The sequence below is a fragment of the Erpetoichthys calabaricus genome, chromosome 10 (assembly GCF_900747795.2).
Source record: "Erpetoichthys calabaricus chromosome 10, fErpCal1.3, whole genome shotgun sequence".
Taxonomy (NCBI): Eukaryota; Metazoa; Chordata; class Cladistia; order Polypteriformes; family Polypteridae; genus Erpetoichthys; species Erpetoichthys calabaricus.
Genome location: NC_041403.2, coordinates 158,651,790 through 158,676,169, shown reverse-complemented (window position 1 = coordinate 158,676,169; position 24,380 = coordinate 158,651,790). Strand labels below are relative to the sequence as shown.

Here is a 24,380-nt window from a genome sequence, read left to right as displayed (position 1 = left end):
TGCCTGACCTTAACCCCATAGAAAATCTATGGGGTATTGAGAAGAGGAAGATGCAATATGTCAGACCCAACAATTCAGAAGAGCTGAAGGCCACTATCAGAGCAACATGGGCTCTCATAACACCTGAGCAGTGCCACAGACTGATCGACTCCATGCCACTCCGCATTGCTGCAGTAATCCAGGCCAAAGGAGCCCCAACTAAATATTGAGTGCTGTACATGCACATACTTTTCATGTTCATACCTTTCAGTTGGCCAACATTTCTAAAAATCCTTTTTTTGCATTGGTCTTAATTGATATTCTAATTTTCCGAGATACTGAATTTGGGACTTCATTAGTTGTCAGTTATAATCATCAACATTAAAAGAATTTGAAATACATCAGTCTGTGTGTAATGAATGAATCTAATATACAAGTTTCACTTTTTGAATGGAATTACTGAAATAAATCAACTTTGTCATGATATTCTAATTTTATGACCAGCACCTGTATGTGGCAGTGCACTACTTTCCCCGACCTGCTGCTTAAAAGCCCCCCTGGATTGCAACGGCGCCTCAAATTCCCACAGGGCTGTATGGGAATTACTATTTGTCGGCACAGCCCTGTTGGGTTCCGTGAATGCCGCCAGGGGGAGCTGTGGGAGCTGCAGGTCGGGGAAGATAGGAGCCTTCAAAAGTCATCTCCCCAGTCCTACCTGTAAGGAGGTGTCCCGGCCAGGTAAAGATGCTGGCCATCCCTCACAATATATGTATGTATATGTATATGTGTGTGTATGTGTGTGTGTGTGTGTGTGTGTATACGTACATGTGTGTACAGTATATGTGTGTGTGTGTACAGTATATTGGTACAATATATATGTGTGTGTGTGTGTATGTACAGTTTATATATCTATATGTGTGTGTGTGTGTGTATGTATCTGCATTTGCCGGAGATGCGTCACAGGGCAGCAGCCAATCAGCAGCAAGGAGAAATGAATAACACTCTCGGATTGGCTACTTTCAAGCCTCCCGCCTCTGAGTACAGGGTTATTTCAACATCCCAAGCCGCGTTTTCCTCTATGGTTGCTTTGTGTTCTCTGTACAGTACTAAAAAATGTACTGTATACAATATTCTATTTTATATGAAAATTTAGCTGAATTTACATTAATATTTATGTTACAAAATTAGTAAATTAGATAGATAGATAGATAGATGCTTTATTAATTCTATATTCTATATAATTCTTATATTGTTCTTAATAATTTAGCGTTAAAACGCATGAAATATTATATAGAGTGGAACCTTGGATTGCGAGTGTTTTGCCAGACGAGCTAAAATTTTTAATAAATTTTGACTTGATAAACGAGCGAAGTCTTGCAATACGAGTAGCACGTATACGCTTTGTCTGCTGAGCGTCACATGGGGATTGTGGGTAATCGTCTCCCATGCTCATTCTCAGTCGGCGTGCCTCACTCATATAGTCAACATCCGTATAAGTGTATACCATTTACTATAGCAAGGTGACCCCGAACGTGTGAGTCCCTGTCTTGCACCCCAAAACACGAAGCTGAGTCTCAGTACTTTAGCAACACCAGCTTTATTCAGCATGAAACAGGAACAGCAGGGTTGGACTGGCTAGAGGCTCCTTCTTGTGCCATCTGAAATGTCATCCTGCGTGACAGTCCTGTTATTTGTGCTGCTGGGGTGCATGAAGTGACGGCGTCTTGAAGTTGAGGTCCGGCCCAGCGCATTGTCAGAATAATAAAGTGACGTTCAGCTCAGCTTGTGTCTTTGTGAGCTGCGGTGCCAGTGCTCTTGTGGCCGATGTGTGAAAAACTGAAATACAGTCACGTGAAGATAACGGAAGACGTTAGACAGCAAAAGAAGACCATGAGGGTTATTTGGTTTACTAATATAAAAAAAAAATCTGCATGGAATTAACTTTTACCAAATTTGACATTTTTTTTTAGAACATTAGAACAATCTAAACGACAACAGGCCTTTGAGCACAGCAAAGCTCGCCAGTCCTATCTGTTTAATTCATCTAAAATAACATCAAGTTGAGTTTTGAGAGTCCCTAAAGTCCTGCTGTCCACCACACTATGTGATCACTGATTCCAAGTGTTTGTGGTTCTCTGTGTGAAGAAAAACTTCCTAATGTTTGTGCAAAATTGACAAGTTTCTAACTGTGCTCTTGATGAGCTAATTTTAAAGTCACCATCACGATCCACTGAACTAATTCACTTCATCATTTTAAACACCTCAGTCAGGTCTCCTCTTCATCTTCTTTCGCTTAAACTGTAAAGGCTCAGCTCTTTTAATCTTTTCCTCATCACTCATCCCCTGTAGCCCTGAATCAGCCTAGTCGCTCTTCTCTGGACTTTTTCCAGCACTGCTGTGTCTGGTGGGCCCAAAACTGCAGACGGTACTCCAGATGAGGTCCTAGTGAGTTAATAAGCTTCAGCAGACCCTCCTTGGACTTGTGCTACACACATCAAGGCGCTATATAACCTGACATTCTGTTAGCCTTCTTAATGGTGTATGAATACTGTCTGGCAGTTGATATTGTCGAGTCCACTGCGACTCCTAAATCCTTCTCATAAGGTGTACTCTTGATTTTCAGACCTCCCATTGTGTATTCGAGATAGATAGATAGATACTTTATTAATCCCATGGGGAAATTCCCATACTCCATCAGCAGCATATTGATACAAAAAAAACAATATGAAATTAAAGAGTAATAAAAATGCAGGTAAAAACAGACAATAACTTTGTATAATGTTAACGTTTACCCCCCCGGGTGGAATTGAATAGTCGCATAGTGTTGGGGAGGAACGATCTCCTCAGTCTGTCAGTGGAGCAGGACGGTGACAGCAGTCTGTTGCTGAAGCTGCTCCTCTGTCTGGAGATGATCCTGTTCAGTGGATGCAGTGGATTCTCCATAATTGATAGGAGTCTGCTCAGTGCCCATCGCTCTGTCACAGATGTTAAACTGTCCAGCTCCGTGCCTACAATAGAGCCTGCCTTCCTCACCAGTTTGTCCAGGCGTGAGGCGTCGTTCTTCTTAATGCTGCCTCCCCAGAACACCACCGCGTAGAAGAGGGCGCTCACCACAACCGTCTGATTGAACATCTGCAGCATCTTATTGCAGATGTTGAAGGACACCAGCCTTCTAAGGAAGTATAACCGGCTCTGTCCTTTCTTACACAGCGCATCAGTATTGGCAGTCCAGTCCAATTTATCATCCAGCTGCACCAGGTATTTATAGGTCTGTACCCTCTGCACACAGTCACCTCTGATGATCACGGGATCCATGAGGGGTCTGGTCCTCCTAAAATCCACCACCAGCTCCTTGGTTTTGCTGGTGTTCAGTTGTAGGTGGTTTGAGTCGCACCATTTAACAAAGTCATTGATTAGGTTCCTATACTCCTCCTCCTGCCCACTCCTGATGCAGCCCACGATAGCAGTGTCATCAGAGAACTTTAGCATGTGTCAGGACTCCGAGTTGTATTGGAAGTCCGATGTATATAGGCTGAACAGGACCGGAGAAAGTACAGTCTCCGGCGGCGCTCCTGTGCTGCTGACCACAATGTCAGACCTGCAGTTCTCGAGACGCACATACTGAGGTCTGTCTGTAAGATAGTCCATGATCCATGCCACCAGGTATGAATCTACTCCCATCTCTGTCAGCTTGTCCCTAAGGAGCAGAGGTTGGATGGTGTTGAAGGCGCTAGAGAAGTCCAGAAACATAATTCTTACAGCACCTCTGCTTCTGTCCAAGTGAGAGAGGGATCGGTGTAGCATATAGATGATGGCATCCTCCGCTCCCACCTTCTCCTGATATGCAAACTGCAGAGGGTCGAGAGCGTGTTGAACCTGTGGCCTCAGGTGGTGAAGCAGCAGCCTCTCCATGGTCTTCATCACATGTGACGTCAGAGCAACAGGCCGGAAGTCATTCAGCTCACTAGGACGTGATACCTTTGGGACTGGGGTGATGCAAGATGTTTTCCAAAGCCTCGGGACTCTCCCCTGTTCCAGGCTCAGGTTGAAGATGCGCTGTAGAGGACCCTGCATATTATTCACCTGCATAATTAGCCATGTGGTGCTGCACTGTCTGTGCACAGGGATTAGCATTACATATTAGAACAATCTGGATGAGAACAGGACATTCAGCCCAACAAAGCTTGCCAGTCCTATCCACTTAATTCTTCTAAAATAACATCAAGTCGAGTTTTGAAGACCTCTAAAATCCTACAGTCTGCCACACTACTTGGTCACCTACTTTATGTGTTTGTAGTTCTCAGTGTAAAGAAAAACTTCCTAAAGTTTGTGTGAAATTTACCCTTAACAAGTCTCCAACTGTGTCCCTGTGTTCTTGATGTTCTCATTTTAAAGTCACTGTCTTGATCCACTGGACTAATTCCCTTCATAATTTTAAACACTTCAAACATCTCACTTCTTAATCTTCATTTGCGTAAACTGTAAAGGCTCAGCTCTTTTAATCATTCCTCATAACTCATCCCCTATAGCCCTGAAATCAGCCTAGTCGCTCTTCTCTGGACTTACTCCTATACTGCTATGTCCTTTTTGTAGCCTGGAGACCAGAACTGCACCCAGTACTCCAGATGAGGCCCCACCAGTGTGTTATAAAGTTGGAGCAGAACCTTCTGTGTCTTGTACTCCACACATCAAGGCGCTATATAACCTGACATTCTGTTAGCCTTCTTAATGGCTTCTGCACACTGTTGGGAAGTTGATAGCGTAGAGTCCACTGCGACTCCTAAATCCTTCTCATAAGGTGTACTCTCGATTTTCATGCCTCCCATTGTGTATTTGAACCTCACATTTTTACTTCCTATGTGTAATTCTTTACATTTACTGACATTACATTTCACCTGCCACAAATCTGCCCCAGCCTGTATGCTATCCAAGTCCTTCTGTAATGATGTGACAGATTCCAAATTATCTGCTAATCCACCTATCTTGGTATCATCTGCAAACTTAACCAGCTTGTTACTTACTACGACTTCTAAATCCTTCTCATGAGGTGTACTCTCGATTTTTCAGAGCTCCCATTGTGTCTTTGTTTTTACTTCCTATGTGTAATACTTGACATTTATTGACATTAAATTTGATCAGACCCACAAATCTGCCCAAGCCCGTCTGCTGTCCAAGTCCCACTGTGATGCTTTAACAGTTTCTAGATCATCTGCCAGTCCATCTCTCTCAGTATCATCTGCTAACTTGACCAGTTTGGCATTAAGGTTGAACTTGAGCTCCTGTAGATTTGAGCGATTCCCATACCCCCTTGTACAACTGCTAGTCCCTCCAGGCTACCTGAAAGAATAAACTGCAGGAACACTGGGATGTCCATCAGCTTCTTTTCCTGAATCCACTTTGTCGGTTACAGGGCTGCACAAGCTTGGACTGGCACCCTCAGGACTGAATTTAAGGGACGCAGCAAATTATCCCTTCCTGCACTAAATGGGGTCCCCATCTCTGGTCCTGCAGGGTTTCATTCTAACCCTTTTCTTAATTAGTGACCTGTTTGTGCTGCTAATTAACTTCTTTTGAATTCATTTTATTTGACTTGCTCTTGAAGACTCAGACCCCTTAATTGTTTCTTTTTCCATAATTAGCAGCCAAACAATAATGAGATACAAAATGAGCCAAAACTGGACCAGCAAACTGTGTCCATCGTACAATATCTGAAAATAAAGAAAGATGAAGTTCTCTGGAATGCTGGTCTACTTAGTTCCCCAGTGCTCTTAGAAAAGAGAAAATCAACAATTTCAGAAATGTCTGCTATTGCACCATGAGAGCAGCAACAAGCCATGGAATTAAAGAACGAGTTTAATTAACAACAAGAATCAGCGCCTAATGAAGCAACTGGTGGGAGTCTGAGGCCCTGACTTAGCTGGTCTTCTGTTGGGTCACTCACTTCACATTTCATTTCTGTTTGGCTGCGATTTAAGGAAAGAAATGAAGCAATTCAGAGAAACGAGGAAGACATTATGGGAACAAATCTTCAAAAACAAGTCTATTAAAATGAAAGGAAAAGGAGTTAATTAGCAGCAAAAACTGGTCACCAATTAAGAAAAGGGTTAGAGTGAAAACCTCCAGCCATTGTGGCCCTCCAGGACCGGATTTGGGGACTCCTGCACTTAAACCACTCTAATATCAGATACCAGATGACACAAATGAATGTCTTCAGTCAGGGTGTCCTTCACCTGTTTGGAACAAAGAAGGGGGCTTACCTAGAGAAGTCTTGCTTAGACATATTAAGGATGTGTGTAGTCCTCACACCGTCCATGTCAGCCATTGAACTTGAGTCCCTGGGCCTTTTATCACCTTAAATGTTGAACATTAAAATCGGTGGAGGGATGGGAGCCTGCTGACCAATAAGCATGTGCCTAATCTGGGGACCTCCGAAGACTCTGTGCACAACGGGCACTCGCGTTACTACATGAACTTCGGGTTATTGTGCTGTCGGCGTCAGTTCCTTTGTTTTTAACACATTTAAAAAATATTGAAGTGAATACTTCTCTCTATCAGGTACTGTGGTCTCGTTTCAAGTTGAGTCACCCCCAGTGACCTACTGTGTGACCCTGAGGAAGTCACGTAAACCTTTTTCTTCTTTAAAGTGCTTCATTGTTAATTGTGATCATCGCTCTCATCATTTTCACTCGTGATGAGGGGCCGGGTGGCAATGCACTTCAGCTGCCAGGGCCAAGCCACCTCCTGGAGAATCCCCAGACTGCCCCGCGGCTAACTGAGGCAGATCATCTCTCTCTAGCTGAGGTTTGAATATCCTCCATGGAGGTACCTCGGGCAGCTTAACGGTTACTTCATTTATTATTATTATTTGGCTGGCACCTTTACAGACATACAGTTGGTTACATTTCTATTGTTGAAGCACAGCCAGGCAAAGCGACTCACTTATGGCCACACAGCACCAGTAGCAGGATTTGAACCCACAGTCTCAGAACCGTAACCACTAAGCCACACTACCTGCTGAAAGTCAGTTCTCTTTGAATTGCTGTACGGTTTAACTCCGTGCTCTGATGTCACCTTGCTTCAGTTTGTGCCATTGTGACCCATTCTATAAATAAATGAAGTAACGAGCTTTGATATTAGCAAGATTTCCAAAATAATGTCTGCTCATTGTTTCACAATGGTAATCCAGTTCCCCTTCCCTGATTTTGAAAGTTGTACTGAACTGACTGTGACATTACCCTTTGGGGAGGCTCTTCTTTCTAAATGCTCAAAAAAATTAAAGGGACACTTTGTAATCCGAGTCTAGCATCAAGTCAATGAAACTTGTGGGCTATTGATCTGGTCAGTTAAGTAGCAGTTTCAGGTGCACTAGAGGGGCAACTATGAGACGACCCCCAAAACAGGAATAAATAGTTTCACAGGTGAACGCCACTGACATTTTGCCCTCCTCATCTGTTTTGTCACTCATTTTGCATTTGGCTACGGTCAGTGTCACTACTGGTAGCATGAGGCCATACCTGGACCCTACAGAGGTGGCACAGGTAGTCCAACTTCTCCAGGATGGCACTTCAATACGTATCATTGTCAGAAGGTTTGCTGTGTCTACCAGCTCAGTCTCAAGGGCATAGAGGAGATTCCAGGAGACAGGTAGTTACTCTAGGAGAGTTGGACAGGGCCCCTCATAGAAGGTCCTTAACCCATCAGCAGGACCCACCGGTATCTGCTCCTTTGGGCAAGGAGGAACAGGATGAGCACTGGCAGAGCCTACAAAATGGCCTCCAGCAGGCAGGCCACTGGTGTGAATGTCTCTGACCAAACAATCAGAAACAGACTTCATGAGGGTGGCGTGAGGGCCTGACATTCTCTAGTGGGCACCGTGACAGACGTGAAAGGGTCTGGAGAAGCCACGGAGAACGTTAGGCTGGTTGTGACATCGTTCAGCATGACCGTTTTGGTGGTGTGTCAGTGATGGTATATCTGGGGAGGCATATCCATGGAGTGACGCACAGACCTGTAAAGGCTAGAAAACGGCACCTTGACTGCCATTAGGTATCGGGATGAAATCCTTGAACCCATTATCAGACCCTATGCTGGTGCAGTGGCTCCTGGGTTCCTCCTGGTGCACGACAATGCCCAGCCTCATGTGGCGAGAGGATACAGGCAGTTCCTGGAGGATGAAGGAATTGATACCATTGACTGGCCTCCACACTCGTCTCACCTGACCTCAATCCAATAGAACATCTCTGGGTGGGATATTATGTTTCAGTCCATCTGACGTCGCCAGGTTGCACCTCAGCCTGTCCAGGAGCTCAGTGATGCCCTGGTCCAGATCTGGGAGAAGATCCCCCAGGACACCATCCGTCATGTCCTGGAGGGAGTCTCATGCTCCTAATGAGGTTGTCAGGCATGCATACAAGCTCGTGGTGGCCATACAAACTACTGAGTACGATTTGGAGATGCTGCAATGAAATTTTGGCCAAATGGACTCTCCTGCATGCCTGCCACATCATTTTTTCCCTTTGATTTTCAGGGTGTCTTTGAATTCAGCCCTCTGTAGTTTGATCATTTTCATTTCTGTCAAATGATGTGCCGTCCTTTCGTTCCTAACACATCACCATATCGGTAGAGATATCAAGCAGGATTTTTTTTCCCATTGAGACCAGATGTGTTTTCAAAGTGTTCCTTTAATTTTTTTCAGTAGTTTATATATACTCTATATATATATATATATATATATATATATATATATATATATATATAATATTTGCCATGTCAGAGCTCTAGTGCTGCTGACATATCTGAAGACCGACAACATTATGTCACTTCCTCTGTGTCACCCACTAAGACTGAACTGGCAGTGTGGGGCTCTGAAGTCCAGCGCCTCGGCCACCACGTCACACGTCCGGCCTCACTGGGTGCTAAACTCGCCTCTTAACGTCCGGTTTGTCTCACTGACTCTTTTACGGCTCCTTCAAAGTGAAGCAAAAAGAGAGCAGAAAGCTAAAAAGAATAAAAAAGATAAAAGCACCAGTTACTAAATAAAGTGAGTCATTTCCTAACTTAATCTATGGTAGTATTTTTAATTTATTCTGTACACCATCATTTCCTTCCACCTCTCAAACTGAAAATAGAGAAATGGAAGATGAAGAATGAAAAGTGTGAATAATGAATTAAATGCCTTGACGTTTATTTATTTTTTTTAAGAATACTTTCATTTTCCATCCATATTGATTTCTTAAAGCTGGAGTATACATCTAGGATGTGCTCTATGTGCATATACAGGATATTACACATATCAAGTACATTTACTGTAGGGTGGCACGTTGGCGCAGTGACTTCTGCTGTCCCTTAACAGCTCCAGGGTCCTGTTTTCGTACCCCAGGCTTGAGTGCCATCTCTTTGATCTTCTGAGGTCTTCTGGTGCTACTGTGGTTTTTTCCCGCACCGCCAACATCTGCATAGTGGGTTCCTTTTCTCTAATATTACTAGTCGTGTTGTTATGATTACCTGAACGTGTGCCATCCACTGCACTTGTGTCTCATCCAAGACTGCATCATGTCTTCCAATTAGTGCCTCTATGGTTGGCTTTGGCTTCCAGTAAATTGCAGTCCAGGAAGTTGGATAAAATGCAATACAATACAGTTTATTTTTGTATGGCCCAAAATCACATAAGGAGTGCCACAATGGGCTTTAACAGCCCCCCAGCCTTGACTCTCTAAGAAGACAAGGAAAAACTCCCAAAAAAAAATGGAAGAAACCTTGGGAAAGGCAGTTCAAAGAGAGACCCCTTTCCAAGTAAGTTGGGCGTGTAGTAGATGTCAAAAAAAAGGGGGGGGGGGGGTCAATACAATACACAGAATAGAATACAAATAATCCTCAATACAGTATAATAGTGCAATAGAAATATTACAAGTACAGAGCAGAATTTAACAGTAGATGATATCCCATAATACGATTTGGATTTCTTTAGAGTCCTGAAGACCTCGGCCATCAAGCTGCCTCCCCCTATTGGCCATTCCTCAGCTGAGTTAGCACTGGGCCAGCCAATCCGATGAAAGTAACCCCTCTACCTGACAGTTCCTGTGCTCCTCCATCAGAGATGACTTTATCTTAGGCAGGCAGAACAACTTGGCAGGTGGGCCGTGGCACCAAGTGTCACATTTGAGTACCAAGAAGAGAAACAGAAGAGGTGAGAGTTAGTAACAAACTATAACTGTCATGTTACTTATGTTTTAGCGCTAATGACTGACAACAGAGATGCAGTCTGTACAGTTAATCAGCAGCTCTAGTCAGGGTGTCTTCAGCCGGGATTTGTAAGCTGAGTCTGAAGGGGCATCTCTTATAGTAGCAGGCGGACCATTCCTCAGACCATGGATGGATGGATGGATAGATGAATATTTATTGTATATACAGTATTTGTGAGTGTCTGTAGAGTGTGTGTGTGTTTTTTTTCTTTTATACACATAATCTGTCCATTGTTTATATGTGTGTTTGTGTGTATATATACACATTACCCGTCAAAAGTTTTAGCACACCTCAGTTTTTCTTCAAATTTAACCTGTAAGCAGCGCTACATGACTTTAGAACTTCAGCTCCCAGCAGTCCCCTTTGTGGCCCTGATTGGAAGTCTAAGGAAAATGCAGGGGCTGCTGGGGAGAAGACTGGTCAGTGGGAGATTTCAAAAGGAAGCCGGCTCTACGGTGGTTTGTGTCAGAGATAACCCAGCTTTCTTGTCACCTCTGGATCATCACATCTCCATGGATGTGCCTGCCTGTTGTGTGACTTGTTGTTGTTAGGTGCGGTCGAATCGGTTTTGAATCCTAGCGACCCTGTGTCATCTGAGTAGCGAGCCGGATTTATTATTGTGGTTTATCAGAGGGAGCACTCCCAAATCTCACCACCTCTCGCCGCATCAGGAATACCGGTAGCACTGTCTGTACTTTATTTACAGCAAGCTGGCCGCTCACTGGGTTGTCATTTTTCTCCTCCATTTCACCTTGGTTGTTGCCGCTGCATATTGGACTGTGTTATGGACTTTGTCGTTTTTATTTATCGTGTTTGTTGTTGCTTCTGTATTGAGTTACTTTTGTGATCGCCGATCGGGTAGCTTGGGAGGGTTTGGTTTGGTTTGGCCAGAAGTCTGCATGGCCATCATCATCAAGTCCTTCCGTGAGAACCCTAACTACAAAGAGGACTATTTCATTTATGTTAGGTAGAATGCCCAGAGGGGACTGGGTGGTCTTGTTGCCTGGAACCCCTGCAGATTTTATTTTTTTCTCCAGCCGTCTGGAGTTTTTTTTTTTTTTGTTGTTTTTTCTGTCCCCGCTGGCCATCGGACCTTACTCTTTTTTGTTATGTTAACTAAAGTTGTCTTATTTTAATTTCTTATTTTGTCTTTTATTTTTCTTCATTATGTAAAGCACTTTGAGCTACTTCTTGTATGAAAATGTGCTATACAAATAAATGTTGTTGTTGTTTGTTTTAACGTTTGGTTTGATTTTTTTCCTTCTAGTTTTTATTAAATATACTCATTTTGATTATTGTTCAAGCCCTGTGGTTCCGTGCCTCAGTGTGTGAGGGGTGCGAGTCGGGCCAAGGCTGGGTAATTTCCTGGGGTCCCCACCTCCAGTGCCTCCTCATTCTCTAACTGCACTCATTTCTTCAAGGGGAAACCCACTGTTCCAGTTTCAGCCACCCCCCCAAACTTACATTATTTTTATTTAAGAGATACATTAGCTGGCCATAATGAGAATATTAGGAGTACTGCCGCCAGTAGGAACCTTATCAGAACTGGTTGATTTTAAGAGTGGTGTTCCACAGGGGTCAGTGCTGGGCACGCTGCTATTTTTAATAAATATAAATGATTTGAATAGGAATATAAGTAGAAAGCTGGTTAAGTTTGCAGATGATACCAAGATAGGTGGATTAGCAGATAATTTGGAATCCGTTACAGTGAGGAACATAAGTATTTGAACACCCTGCGATTTTGCAAGTTCTCCCACTTAGAAATCATGGAGTGGTCTGAAATTCCCATTGTAGGTGCATTCCCACTGTGAGAGACAGAATGTAAAAAAAAAATTCAGGAAATCCCATTGTATGATTTGTACAGAATTTATTTGTATGGCACTGCTGCACATAAGTATTTGAATACCTGAGAAAATCAGAGTTAATATTTGGTACAGAAGCCTTTGTTTGTAATTACAGAGGTCAAACGTTTCCCGTAGTTCTTGACCAGGTTTGCACACACTGCAACAGGGATTTTGGCCCACTCCTCCACACAGATCTCCTCTAGATCTGTCAGGTTCCGGGGCTGTGGCTGAGCAACACGGAGTTTCAGCTCCCTCCAAAGATTTTCAATTGGATTCAGGCCTGGAGACTGGCTAGGCCACTCCAGAACCTTGATATGCTTCTTACGGAACCACTCCTTGGTTATCCTGGCTGTGTGCTTCGGGTCATTGTCATGTTGGAAGACCCAGCCACGACCCATCTTCAGTGCTCTGACTGAGGGAAGGAGGTTGTTGCTCAAAATCTCACAATACATGACCCCATTCATCCTCTCCTTAATACAGTGCAGTCGTCCTGTCCCCTTCGCAGAAAAGCACCCCAAAGCATGATGTTTTCACCCCCATGCTTCACAGTAGGCATGGTGTTCTTGGGATGCAACTCCTCCTTCTTTTTCCTCCAAACACGGCGAGTGAAGTTTAGACCAAAAAGTTCTATTTTGGTCTCATCTGGCCACATGACTTTCTCCCATGCCTCCTCTGGATAATCTAGATGGTCATTGGCAAACTTCAGACGGGCCTGGACATGTGATGACTTGAGCAGGGGAACCTTCTGTGCAATGCGTGATTTGAAACCATGACGGCATAGTGTTCTAATGACAGTGACCTTTGAAACTATGGTCCCAGCTCTCTTCATGTCATTGACCAGCACCTCCCGTGTAGATCTGGGCTGATTCCTCACCTTTCTTATCATCTGTGATACCCCACGAGGTGAGATCTTGCATGGAGCCCTAGTCCGAGGGAGACTGACAGTCGTCTTTAGCCTCTTCCATTTTCTGACAATTGCTCCAACAGTTCATCTATTTTCACCAAGCTGCTTGGCAATTGCCCCGTAGCCCTTTCCAGCCTTGTGGAGGTCCACAATTTTGTCTCTGGTGTCTTTTGACAGCTCTGTGGTCTTGCCCATGGTAGTAGTTGGAGTCTGACTGACTGTGGGGTGGACAGGTGTCTTTAAAGAGCTCAGACAGGTGCTACTAATTAAGATTACTAAGTGGAGTAGAGGTGGACTTCTTAAAGGCAGAGTAACAGGTCTTTGAGAGCCAGAATTCTTGCTGATTGCCAGGTGTTCAAATACTTATGTGCAGCAGTGCAATACAAATCAATTCTGTACAAATCATACAATGGGATTTTCTGAATTTTTTTTTTATATTCTGTCTCTCACAGTGGGAATGCACCTACAATGGGAATTTCAGACCCCACCATGATTTCTAAGTGGGAGAACTTGCAAAATCGCAGGGTGTTCAAATACTTATGTTCCTCACTGTATATCATTACAGAAGGACTTGGATAGCATACAGGCTTGGGCAGATTTGTGGCAGATGAAATGTGATGTCAGTAAATGTAAAGTATTACACATAGGAAGTAAAAATGTGAGGTTTGAATACACAATGGGGGTCTGAAAATCAAAAGTACGCCTTATGAGAAGGATTTAGGAGTCGCAGTGGACTCTATGCTATCGATCAACTTCCCGACAGTGTTCAGAAGCCATTAAGAAGGCTAACAGAATGTCAGGTTATATAGCGCCTTGATGTGTGGAGTACAAGTCACAGGAGGTTCTGCTCAAGCTTTATAACGCTCTGGTGAGGCCTCATCTGGAGTACTGGGTGCAGTTCTGGTCTCCAGGCTACAAAAAGGACATAGCAGCATAGGAGTAAGTCCAGAGAAGAGTGACTAGGCTGATTTCAGGGCTACAGGGGATGAGTTATGAGGAAAGATTAAAAGAGCTGAGCCTTTTCAGTTTACGCAAATGAAGATTAATAAGTGAGATGTTTGAAGTGTTTAAAATTATGAAGGGAATTAGTCCAGTGGATCAAGACAGTGACTTTAAAATGAGAACATCAAGAACACAGGGACACAGTTGGAGACTTGTTAAGGGTAAATTTCGCACAAACATTACGAAGTTTTTCTTTACACTGAGAACTACAGACATATAAAGTAGGTGACCAAGTAGTGTGGCAGACTGTAGGACTTTAGAGGCCTTCAAAACTCGACTTGATGTTATTTTAGAAGAATTAAGTGGATAGGACTGGCAAGCTTTGTTGGGCTGAATGTCCTGTTCTCATCCAGATTGTTCTAATATGTAATGCTAATCCCTGTGCACAGACAGTGCAGCTCCACATGGCTAATTATGCATGTAAATTAACCAATGTGTCCAACTATATCCCAAAACAAGCCTTAAAGGAGCCCTTCCCTCCCTCTCTCCCTCTCCTCTCCTCTCCTCGGAAAATACAGGACAAGACGTTTCTTCTTAATGAAAGTATTTGCACAGATACAAAGCCATCATTCTAGCTGCATCTGGAGCCGCGTCAAACAATGGAACGAGCCTGTCCCACACCGCCACTTAGTGCCAAGGCCAGTGTGTGCCCCAAGAGGGGAACTCTGTGAGTGCAATGATCTTGAATTTATTTCCTTGTTGCTAGCTTGTCGCCCTTTTTGTATTCCATCCGTCTGCATTTTGTTATGTGAGGCACGTTGATGCAGTAGGTATCACAGCTCAGGTCACATATTTGGCCATCATAATTGATCCAGCATAGTTGGCAGACGTTTCCCTCCCTAGCCCTCAGGGACACTTAAAGGACCATTATAATCCAGTCAGAACCAGTTCACTTCCCTCTTCCCTATCGACTTTAATGTATTTTGAGGAGTGTGGAGAAGTTCATGAACGTTTCCGTAATTTCGATAAACTTTGCTCAACACTATTTACTATATGTAGAAAACTGGAGTAGTTAGGTTTATAACTACGGATGTGTGGGTGTGCCATATGATTGACTGGCACCCTGTCCAGGCTGGGTGATAGTCTGGGCCCAGTGTTGTTGGGATAGGCTGCAGCGCCCCATCCATAAAATGGATGGCTTATCCCCGACTCAAACTCTTGTCCCCTTACTGTGTCACTCAATACTAACATCCTTAGGATTTATAAATTGTTTGACTGCTTTAATATTCAGTGCTCTCATCAATTGTCTGTGTGTGACACTGCAGGTGGTCTCCAAATGTGTGAATTCAAATGGCTGGAAGGCTACAAGTAACTTCACTATTTGAGGACTGTCACGTCCACAAAAGCTGGAAATCGCAGCCCATTTTGGGCTCTGCCAGCTTGCTGGTCATTCTGTACTCTGGAATGGGCATGGAATAGTCGGACCCAGCTGTTCCTCAAGTGTAGGATTGGGTAACCTCCATTGCTTACAGGCAGAATTCCCCTACTGTGCCTCATTCAGATTCTGAGAACCTGTGACACGTCTCATGTGACCGGTGCTCAAACTGGTTTAATCTTCAGTGTGGAAGCAGTGATCAAAATGTGTGGGCATGCTGAAAAAAGCTTTGAGGAAATAAAGCAGCAGCAGCGGTTTTGAAAGTGCTTATAATTATTAATTTGCAGAAGTCAGCAGTAGAGAGAGAAATGGGCCTGGGCTTCCTTCTCAAAATGTGGAAGTGATACCACAGCATGGTTCCATAACTAGGACACCTGAACCTGCACTTCAGAAGGGTGCATATTGTGAAACAACACTTGATATTCTCTGCATTTGTTATTATTGAGTGTTTCTATAAAGTAAAACTAAAAATAATTTATAATGCACTCACTGGCCACTTTATTAGGTACACCTGTTTGACTGCTTGTTAATACAATCGGCCAATCACATGGCAGTAACTCCATGCATTTCGGCCTGTAGACGTTGTCAAGACGGCCCACTGAAGTTCAAACCGAGCATCAGAATGGGGAAGAAAGGGGACTGAAGTGACTTTGAATGTGGCATGGCTGTTAGTGCCAGACGGACGGCACTGAGTATTTCAGAAACTGCTGATCTCCAGGGATTTTGACACACAACCATCTCCAGGGTTTACAGAGAATGATCTGAAAAAGGGAAAATATCCAGTGAGTCTGGAAAAAATGCCTTTTATGATGCCAGATGTCAGAGGAGAATTGCCAGTCTGGTTCGAGCTGAACAGTAACTCAAATAAGCACAACTGAGGTATGCAGAAGAGCATCTCTGAACACACAACACGTCAAACCTTGAAGCAGGTGGGCTACAGCAGCAGGAGACCCCACCGGGTGCCACTCCTGTCAGCTAAGAACAGGCAACTGAGGCTACAATTCACATAGGCTCACGAAAATTAGACAATGGAAGAATGGAAAAGCGTTGCCTGGTCTGATGAGTCTCAACTTCTGCTATGACATTCAGATGGAAGGGTCAGAATTTGGTGTCTACAACATGAAAGCAGGGATCCATCCTGTCTTGTTTCAAAGGTTCATGCTGGTGGTGGTTGTGTAATGGTTTGGAAGATATTTTCTTGGCACACGTTGGGCCCTTTAGTACCAATTGAGCGTCGTTTAAATGCCTCCGCCTACCTTGGTATTGTTGCTGACCATGTCCATCCCTTTATGACCGCAGTGTCCCCATCTACTGATGGCTCCTTCCAGCAGGACAACGTGCCATGTCACAAAGCTCAGATCATCTCAGACTGGTTTCGTGAACATGACAATGAACTCACTGGACTGAAATGACTTCCACACCCACCAGATCTCAATCCACTAGAGCACCTTTTGGATGTGGTGGAATGGGAGAGTCACATCACGGATGTGCAGCAGACAGATCTGCGGCAAATGTGTGATGCTGTCACATCAATATGACCCAAAATCCATGAGGAATGTTTCCAACACCTTGTTGAATCAATGCCATGAAGAATTAGGGCAGTTCGGAATGCCAAATGGGGTACAACTGGGTTCTAGCAAGGTGTACCTAATAAAGTGGCCGGTGAGTGTATATAAAATAAGGCGTTGCTAATGTGTAATGTTTCTTCACTGAAAGCATTTTAAGGAAGTTTTCTTCGGGGGGACTTTTTGTCAGGATGTGCGCACAGCTGCCTTGTGGCAAATATGAAGTCGAAAATTGCAGTCTATTTTAGGCCTTGGTGTAACTGACACCAAAACACGTGCTGCTTGTCCCCACCCTGGCATCATTGAAACCCTTCGGTCCAAAAAAATCATAACAGCATGTATCGGCGCGGTTCACCGTTTAGCTTGAACATCCCTCTGGAAGTCCCTTGTGCTGTCTGCAGATGAACGCAACATTGTCGTTCTCCTTACACACCTCCGTCTTCTTCGCTTCTTCTACTTGCTTCAACAACAACAACATTTATTTCTATAACACATTTTCATACAAAAAAGTAGCTCAAACTACTTTACATAATGAAGAAAAGAAAAATAAAAGACAAAGTAAGAAATTAAAATAAGACAACATTAGTTAACATAGAAAAAGAGTAAGGTCCGATGGCCAGGGGGACAGGAAAAACCAAAAAAAAAACTCCAGACGGCTGGAGAAAAAAATAAAATCTGCAGGGGTTCCAGGCCACGAGACCACCCAGTCCCCTCTGGGCATTCTACCTAACAAAAATGAAATAGTCCTCTTTGTGTTTAAGGTTCTCACGGAAGGACTTCTGGCTTTTAATCCATCAATGTTGGAACATCACGGTGCTTTGAGTAGATGGTGGTGGCACAATCTTTTTGATTGAAAAGATTAATCGGAGCTTCGATTAATTAGCTAGAGGTGCGGGACAAAAAAAAAGACATAAATAGTTTCTGATTAGTTGTTAGCAGCCGTACCACCTGCAGCTAAGCCTGCTCAGGCCCGGCCAGTACTTGGATAGGAGACCATCTAGGAAAAGCTTGGGTTGCTGCTTGAAGAGATGTTGGTGAGGCCAGCAGGGGTCACTTACCCTGAGGTCTGAATGTCGATCCCAATGCCCCAGTGCAGTGATGGGGACCCTGTACTGTAAAAATGGTGCCGTCCTTCAGATGAGACATAAAATCGAGGCCCTGACCCTCTGTGGTCATGAAAGATCTCTGGCACCCTTCATGAAGAGGAGGGTGAACTCCAATGTTCAGACTCTCCATGGCCTAGTCATTCTGGCAACCTAGTCACCCCTCTGTCTCTAATTGTATAATTCTAACCCATTCACTGTCTAATAGCTAATGAATGAAGAGCGTACTGGCACAAAAATGGCTGCCATCGCATCATTACCATGCTGTTTTATTCTAAGACTCCCCGTGAGGGGATGCAGTGGAGTGTATATGCCTGATGAGCCCAAATAAGAAAAAAACACGTGTCGCGTACTCATTGCATTATTTGACAGTAAACTATGTAACCTATACATATAGAGGGAGAGAGAGAGATGTTTTTAAGAACTTGTAGAATAGGAAAATTTGAACCCCTGTTAAATAGCTTCACTTCTGTACTTGGAAAGCCCCTGTTTACTTCATGCACAAGTTCTAATAAAGTATTGTGTTACATTGGAATAAGCAGATGAATAGACTGCAAGCAGGATGGATGGTGGGAGGGAATTTTCTCTCCTAAAGGTATGCAGCCATTTAAAGTCGGGCAGGTCTCGGCACATAGCTGTGCCATTGAATTCCAACGACATGTTTACTGTTTAAAATTTTTTGGCCATTGAATAAATGTCTCACATTCTATAATTATGGTGCCTGTAATTAAGTATACATCCTCTTAGAGGTTTGCACACTTTTTTGTTTTAACACATCAAATCACAGTGTGATTAATTTGGATTTTTTGAAACTGATCAACATAAAAAGATTCTTTAATGTCCAAGTGAAAACAGATGTCTGCAAAGTGGTCTAAAGTAATTACAAATATAAAACACAAAGTGATTGATCGCATGAGCATTCACACCCTTTCAAGTCAGCATTTAGTAGATGGCAGGGCCATCTTAATGTATGGGCACAATGGGCACTGGCTGGGGGCCCACCATGTTTCTGATGCCTATGTAGGTTTCTGTTTTGTTATCAAAACTTTGCCTGGGGGGTCTATGATGCTATTAAGATGGATGGCAGTCATGGCAGCCTTCAGTTTATGAGCACAGGTCCCTCTCTGTCTATCAGCTCTGCCATTTTTACTCCATTTGTCTTTGCAAAACTGCTCTGACTGTCTTGGTGATTCTGAGTGAACAGCCTTTTTTGTTTTCAAGTTCCAGCCACAAATTATTAGTTGTATTATCAGACCTGGACTCTGACTTGGTTAACTCCAAGATTTCCAAAGTGTTTTTGTTGCTTTCATGTTACCCTCACAAGCCTTGTAGGTCCTGCTGAAGAGAAGCATCCACAGAGAAGCATGCTGCCACCACAATGCTTCACGGTGGGGATGGTGTGCTTTTCGAATTACTGACACCCAGTGCATATGATGTTTAGAGCAAATTATAGCTTAAGTCTGAATATTTTTTATCTTAGGTCTGAGTTGCTGTCTGATTGCTTGAGTGTAACCACCAGGTAACACTTGTGTACTCTTTGTATTATTTGGTGTGTGTGTATATATATATATATGTATGTATGTATGTATATATGTATGTATGTATATATATGTATGTATATATGTATATATGTATATATATGTATGTATATATGTATGTATGTATATATATGTGTATGTATATATATATATGTATATGTATATATATGTATATGTATGTGTATATATATGTATATGTATATATTTATTTATACTATGTGTGTGTGTGTGTATGTATGTATGCACATATATACACTGTATAATAATAATAATTCTTTGCATTTATATAGCGCTTTTCTCACTACTCAAAGCGCTCAGCAATTGCAGGTTAAGGGCTTTGCTCAAGGGCCCAACAGAGCAGAGTCCCTATTGGCATTTACAGGATTTGAACTGGCAACCTTCCGATTGCCAGTGCAGATCGCTAGCCTCAGAGCCACCACTCCGTATATATGTGTATATATATATATATATGTATATATCATGGAATTGCCAATGCATGGTCAAAGTCATTCTGTTGAATTATTACCAATTCATTTACCAGGTCAGAATATGATTCAATTTAAAGAAGGTGAAGCAGCACAAGCTTTACAGGTAGCGGAAAAAAAAAATAATAGTAATTGGCTTATTTTGAACTTAATAAAAATGACGTAAATGCAAAAGCATATACGTTTTCTTTCAATTTATTATGTTTGACTATTTTTTACTACGGTTAATTACTTGCTGTAATGTAAACTAGTTAGTTCTATTATGCATATGTAACAGTTCCCATGAAAATAACAATTTGTTTAAATTGTACATCTGCTTCCCCACATGTGACAAGCAGAGCCGTGAAGTGGCTGGGCTGGGGGTTGGCGAGCAGAGGGCAGAGCCCCCTAGTGTGCATGTGCATGTTAATTATATGTATATATAATATAGTATATATATATATAAAATATATATATACTATACACATACAGTGGAACCTCGGTTCACGACCATAATTCATTCCAAAACTCTGGTCGTAAACCGATTTGGTCGTGAACCGAAGCAATTTCCCCCATAGGATTGTCCGTAGATACAGTTCGTACGGTCTGGAACAGATTAATTGTATGTAAATATATATATATATTAATTTTTAAGCACAAATATAGTTAATTATACCATAGAACGCACAGCGTAATAGTAAACTAAATGTAAAAACATTGAATAACACTGAGAAAACCTTGAACAACAGAGAAAACTAACACTGCAATAGTTCGCGCTATAGCACTAGGAACCGCTCGCTAAAAACACTTTTTTTTTAATGAGTTTTAAGCACAGGGGAAAAAATGAACATTTGAAAAATCCGTAATTTAATAAACCACCAAGAAAAGTAACATTGCAACAATGCAGGCTACGAACCGATCACTGTAAATAGAACTGAAAACAAAAACAAGCCTTCTCTACCTTATGCCTCTGTCGCGCGTGCCTGTGCCTGTGCCTGTGCCTGTGCGTGTGTGTGCGAGTGTGTGCGTGTGTGTCTCTCTAGCGTGCTTCTGTGTGTGTGCGCGTCTGTCTCTCTCACGCTGCCTGTGTGTGCACGGGTCTCTCTCGCGTTGCCTGTGTGTGTGCGCGTGCCTCTCTCTCGCGCACTCCTGTGTGTGTGTGTGTGTCGCGCTCTCTCTCTTGCTTGCTGCACAGGAAATGCACAGGGAGAGACTGATTATGTATAAACCAAAAGGGAAACTGGCTTGTTCGTATACCAAGTATGTGGTCGTGAACAGATGCAAAAGTTTGGCGAACTTTTTGGTCGTAAACCGATTTGTACATGTGCCGAGATGTTCGTGAACCGAGGTTCCACTGTATATAATTATGTGCATATATTTCTGTTATATTACAAAAGTTTCCGTTTTATTTAGCCTTGGCCACGCCCCTCCACACTGCTCACCCAATCGTTACTCCACACTGCGCACATCCTCTGTCTGTCCCACCCCGTGACACTCCCAGTGCTGCTAACTCGCCCTTCGACGCAGCCGGTTATAATGGCAGGGCAGAACAGCAAATCATTTATTCAAGAACCTCAAATTTTAGATTGTGATAGAAGAACTGCACAGGAGCTGATAATGAACGTCGAAAAAAGAAAATTAACAAAAAAGAGCTGCATATAATAAAAATCAAGAACAATGAGAACTTACCAATAAACGAGAAAGAGAAAAATATCCCGAACAATATGCGATCAGAAACGCAAAAATGCAACATTTGTAGAATGTAAGTTAGAGGATAAAGTAATTCTTAGTATTGTTTTTGACAAGGCATTCATGTACATTAATTTTTTATTTACTTTTTATTACGTTTTACTTGTTTACTTCTACTTTTACTTTTTACTACGTTTTGTTATTCATTGGTATTTAAAATAAACAGTTGTAGTGAAATACTCAAGTAAGTGATTTTCTCTCTATAATAACTAAGGACCACAGTTGATCTGTAAAGGTTGATGTGAACTGAGATATTAAGCCACCCCTGGACCAGTCTGTCTGTGCAGCTTCATTATTTGGTTTTATCCAATGTGTTTAGCTTCAAATTAAATATCATGTAGTGTTACATTTTTTTTGGCTTGAAAAATTACATTTTATTAAATTTCGTCTTTCTACTGTAAAATATGCAAAACACTAAAAGTACAAAGTCAGAAGTGTAGAAAGTATATCATCACCGGGCAACAAGCATTTTGCTACTGGGATTCTGTCACCTTTACTTTAACAAATTTCTCTTTCCGAATCCAAATCTGAAAACTATTTTCGTCCAGCACTTCCCCTTTTTTTAGTTATGATGTTCCAGGTCTTGGACAACTAAAGTGACTGGACAGTAAAGGTGATGCGTTTCAGCATTTAAGAAATAAGTTTGGTCTCGAGAAAAGTGAAGCCAAAATTAAGGAAGGTGTTTTTGTTGGCCCTGAAATCCGTGAACTGGTTTTTGACGACGAGTTCAAAAGGAAACCGAAGCCAACTGAATTTTCACCCTCATTCGTGCAGGTTGTCCAGAATTTTCTTGACAGTCACAGAGCAGAGAATTATGCTGAGGTTGTGGAGAACCTGCTGAAAGTATTTTAGCTTACGGGAGCCAGAATGTCACTGAAGACGCATTTTTTTACATTCTCATCTTGACTTTTTTCCACCAAATCTAAGCGATGTCGGAGATGAGTATGGGGAAAGATTTCATCAAAATATAAAGGTGATGGAAAACTGATATCGGGGAAAATTCACTCCAAGTATGATGGGTGACTACTGTTGTTTCTTGCAAAGAGAGCTGGATGTGCAATACAAGCGCAAAAGCGAGTGCCTCCAACATTTTTGGGCACGCTGACCTCACTTTTATATCGAGGTAAATTGACATAAATATACTTTAACGTGTCTCTGGTATCGTCTTCTGGTTTGTTTTCAAAATAAACACATCAAAACAATTTTGGTGGGACAGAGATCCAAACTCCAGATATCGTGTTGATATATTATATTGATATTCAAAAGTGTCAAAACGTCAATGATGTGTACAGTATATCATTGCACTGCTCAATCGGTTGTATTGTATTGTAACGCCTTCCATTGAAAGGTATGACTCAAGTGGAGTACTGGATGGGCCATTCCATGCTGATTTATTTTATAGGGTTTCCTGGCTAAAACGTAAAGAAAATAACTAGTATGAACATATGTGAATCCTAGTTTATTACTTATTGTTATCATCTATTTTCCTAGTGATAGGATTTAAAGTTTATCAGAGCAGAAAGCAAACCCTGAATAGACACATTCAAATTGAGCAGATATCCTTCCACACACTGATGGACGACGATTAAGTCTGAACCCTGCAAACCAAGTTCAGCGACAGACTGCTGTCACCGTCCTGCTCCACTGACAGACTGAGGAGATCATTCCTCCATCACACTATGCGACTCTTCAGTTCCACCCGGGGGGGTAAACGTTAACATTATGCAAAGTTATTGTCTGTTTTACCTGCATTATTACTCTTTAATTTAATATTGTTTCTTTATCAGTATGCTGCTGCTGGAGTATGTGAATTTCCCCTTGGGATTAATAAAGTATCTATCTATCTATCTATCTATCTATCTATCTATCTATCTATCTATCTATCTATCTATCTATCTATCTATCTATCTATCTATCTATCTATCTATCTATCTATCTATCTATCTATCTATCTATCTATCTATCTATCTATCTATCTATCTATCTAGAATCTTTAATATTATGTCTTCATTGTTTTCTTTTTGGATTTCTAATTAAATGTTGCCTGCTAGCCGTCACATAACCAACAAGCACAATGAATTCCTTCCTTTGTTTTTTTCTCCTGCAGGCTATGGCAGCACCATGCAGCGGAGTGGACGGTAGGGCCATTCAGAGTGTGGACAACATCTACACTGAGGCCCAGCTGGCGTCGTGTAATTCCACGGATAACTTAGTGAATACACAGGCATCGGCGACAGGTGCCAACGCGTCAGAGTTACCTGAAATTGGCGAGGCTCAGGTACGGAGACGCTTCTTATCTTTAAATGGGGCTTTTCTTCTAGCTAGTGAGATTTTTTTTTTTCTTTTTTGTTCAAAATAAAGTCTTAGCCAGTTTGGGTTTTAAATTAACAACATTTCTATTATTGTTGGCTGTTTTAGTGTTTTATCACGTGATATATTTTTATTTTAACCATACTATATTTGTTAATGGGGAAGCCCAATGCTGAAGTGGTTAGCACTGCTGCCTTATGGACTCATCAACCTGAGATTTGATTCCTGGGCCTCCATGCTGGTCTACATGATGTGCTCAGCATTTTCTTTTGTTGGGGCAGTGTCACCTCCATTATTCCAGCGAT

At 42.3% G+C, this 24,380-nt stretch overlaps 1 protein-coding gene across 2 annotated transcripts in view; it reads left to right on the top strand.

Moving 5' to 3' along the window:
* unc93b1 (unc-93 homolog B1, TLR signaling regulator) overlaps window positions 1-24,380 on the top strand; it is a 56,350-nt gene that overhangs the window by 2,219 nt on the left and 29,751 nt on the right. Inside the window, exon 2 of one of the 2 annotated variants that reach the window (XM_028812228.2) lies at window positions 23,873-24,043. In XM_028812228.2, the coding sequence (XP_028668061.2) occupies window positions 23,876-24,043 (168 nt within the window). In that variant the 5' untranslated portion in view covers window positions 23,873-23,875. Of the gene's footprint in view, window positions 1-23,872; window positions 24,044-24,380 lie in introns of those variants that run through there. The other variant, XM_051932566.1, reaches the window with a different exon arrangement.